At 30.8% G+C, this 2,414-nt stretch overlaps 1 protein-coding gene across 1 annotated transcript in view; it reads right to left on the bottom strand.

Moving 5' to 3' along the window:
- Positions 1–617, bottom strand: part of LOAG_18050 (proteinase inhibitor I4) — a gene marked incomplete at both ends in the record, with an annotated part of 2,679 nt that extends 2,062 nt beyond the window's left edge. Inside the window, 2 exons of the mRNA XM_020450721.1 lie at positions 211–393; positions 575–617. Of these exons, the coding sequence (XP_020305565.1) occupies positions 211–393; positions 575–617 (226 nt within the window). The remainder of the gene's footprint in view (positions 1–210; positions 394–574) is intronic.
- Between the last annotated feature and the right edge of the window lie 1,797 nt (positions 618–2,414).

Genomic DNA, 2,414 nt, shown 5'->3' with positions numbered 1-2,414 from the left:
CTATCGATAACTAGCCTAACATTCTGGCAAAATGTTGTTCGAATTTCTCCTTCATTTGCAGCTGAAAAGTGGATTCATGTTATTGTTAAGAAAAATAACTTTACGGAATCCACTAGTAATGGCATTACTGGTTACATGACACGGAAAATATGGATGACAGTTCGTGTAAAGCAAGTTTTCAGTCAGTTTTCAATTTCAATCTATAATTACTTCCTCCAAGAATATTGTGCAATTGTCGTTTCGTTTCATCATTTGCTGCGAGATAAACCATAAAAAGTGTTGTTGATATTGAAAAAGGAGATAGAATGGCAGATTTACCGTCTTGAGCTATTTCTTTCAGCAAACTGACCGTAAATTTGAACTGCGCAGTAGCCACCGGCGAAATGTAAAAATCTATTTAGGAAGATATTTCAAAGCATTAAGATCAAAAATGTAATAAGGGAAAAAGTTATTGTTGATGGTAAAAAGCTAATAAAAAAAGAATGAGCTTTGGCTATTTGACTATTCCGAAATATTTTGAAAAATTGTAATTTTCTTGCATACATTTCGCCAAATATCACTACAAGTTGAGAACTTGCAAGGAAAAGTAATGCTGCGGTGATTCCTTGACTCAACATTCTGAAATATCAGTAAGGTACTCAAAGTGCTGAAATAACAAAACGCGAATAATACTGGAATCCTCGTGAATGTAATCATAGGAGGTTAGAATTAGCTCATAATCGATTAGATTATAACAAGAAATAGCACTTCACGTTGGTCTTCCACTATTTGCACATTTGTTCGAGATGGGCCGTAACTGTGTGAGCTTGCGAAATTGGGCATTAGTGGAGTGTCACCATGCTGAATGGTATTTATATCACTGAGTTACTCACTTTTGTGTTTGATATTTCCCTATTAAGATACAAACATATTTAATAAATCATAGATGGGCGTATACACTTATTTATATGTTTACAATTAATCTATGTAAACATTAAAAACGATTGTTTTTTAGTTTTGATTCGGCAAACTATAAAGCTTATCTGATTCAAAGCGATCAGAGATCATTGCTAATAGAAGAAGCCATTATTATTTCTATCAAGATAAATGTATTTTCTGGAAAATCAACATGTTTTTGCACCATATCTTCAAAATTCCATCTCTATTTGCTCTTTTTGTGGTTCTCTTCGAAATTACTTAGTGGCAACTATAAATAATTTTTTAATTATGACAGACAATTTCAATTAAATTTAATGACGCGTTGCATTATTAGTTAATTAATTAGTTGATTAATAAAATCTAAGATATCGCAATTGGTCATAAGGATGGAAGCGAACAGGGTCGGTTGTCAACAAATTATCATTATTGTTGAAGGTTATTTATACCATTGATTTACGTCAAACATCAATATCTGCATGTCGTTAAGCCTTTCGCTATTTTTGATTAAAGAGCCACATAAGTTTGTTTGTGATCTTTTACTCTTAAAAGCTCTAAAAACATTTTTTAATGAAAAGTATGTATGCACATTCATATTCATATATTTTTACTATATCATTTAATCTGTTCAAACTGTAAGAACATCCATTTTCATACGTTCCGATACGGCAAATGGAAAAGTGTTTTTTGACTTATAACTCACCCGAAGAATAATTCCCAACAAAAACTTGCCTGATCTTTAGCCGTCAACGACTGTTCCCATCAAAATAATCGCAAAATGTCAACGAAATCAGATTCAAATATCCAATGATGGCATGAGAATGCTCCTTGATTTTTGATCCGATCTGCACTGAAGATTTCAAAGAAAAATAATATCGCCAAAGAAGCAATAACTCTATAAAGTCACTGAAAAATTTTAATGAGAGTATGCTGGTGATATAGTTGCAAAAGTTAATTTTTTTAAAATACTTCCATGTCTATTCATAAATGAATTTCATGACAGAACTCTGAACCAAGTTTAAGTGTAATTTTCAACATTCATGCATATTTCATGTCATATACTTGAAGAAAAAAGAAAGGAAATTTTTTTTTTGCTTCTTTTTATAAAATGTCGACATTGCAATGAAAGTAATGATAAACGATTATTAAATTTAGTTGAAAAATTACCTGTCGCTGTTTAAAAACTACTGAAATAATTCTTGTTATCATTAAATAATTTCGAAACAAATTTGTTATGGTAAATTAAAACATCAAATAGCCAGATGGAATCACAGTAATGAAAATAATAAATGGATAAAAGAATGATAAAACTAATTTGTTGACAATCCGGAAAATGTAATTGTTTTGGTCAGGGTAATCCTTAATCAGTTGTGAGTAGAAACAGCTTTATCACTTGTAGTATTGGAATATGAAAAAAAAGGTTTTAATGTTTGTACAGACTGAATGATTACGGTAGAAACATAAATAAATGTAAGCGGTACACTTCAAATCCAGAACAT

The sequence above is a fragment of the Loa loa genome (genome assembly GCF_000183805.2).
Source record: "Loa loa unplaced genomic scaffold supercont3.183, whole genome shotgun sequence".
Taxonomy (NCBI): Eukaryota; Metazoa; Nematoda; class Chromadorea; order Rhabditida; family Onchocercidae; genus Loa; species Loa loa.
The sequence above is the reverse complement of the archived record's forward strand: the minus strand, read 5'-3'. Positions and strand labels throughout refer to the sequence as shown.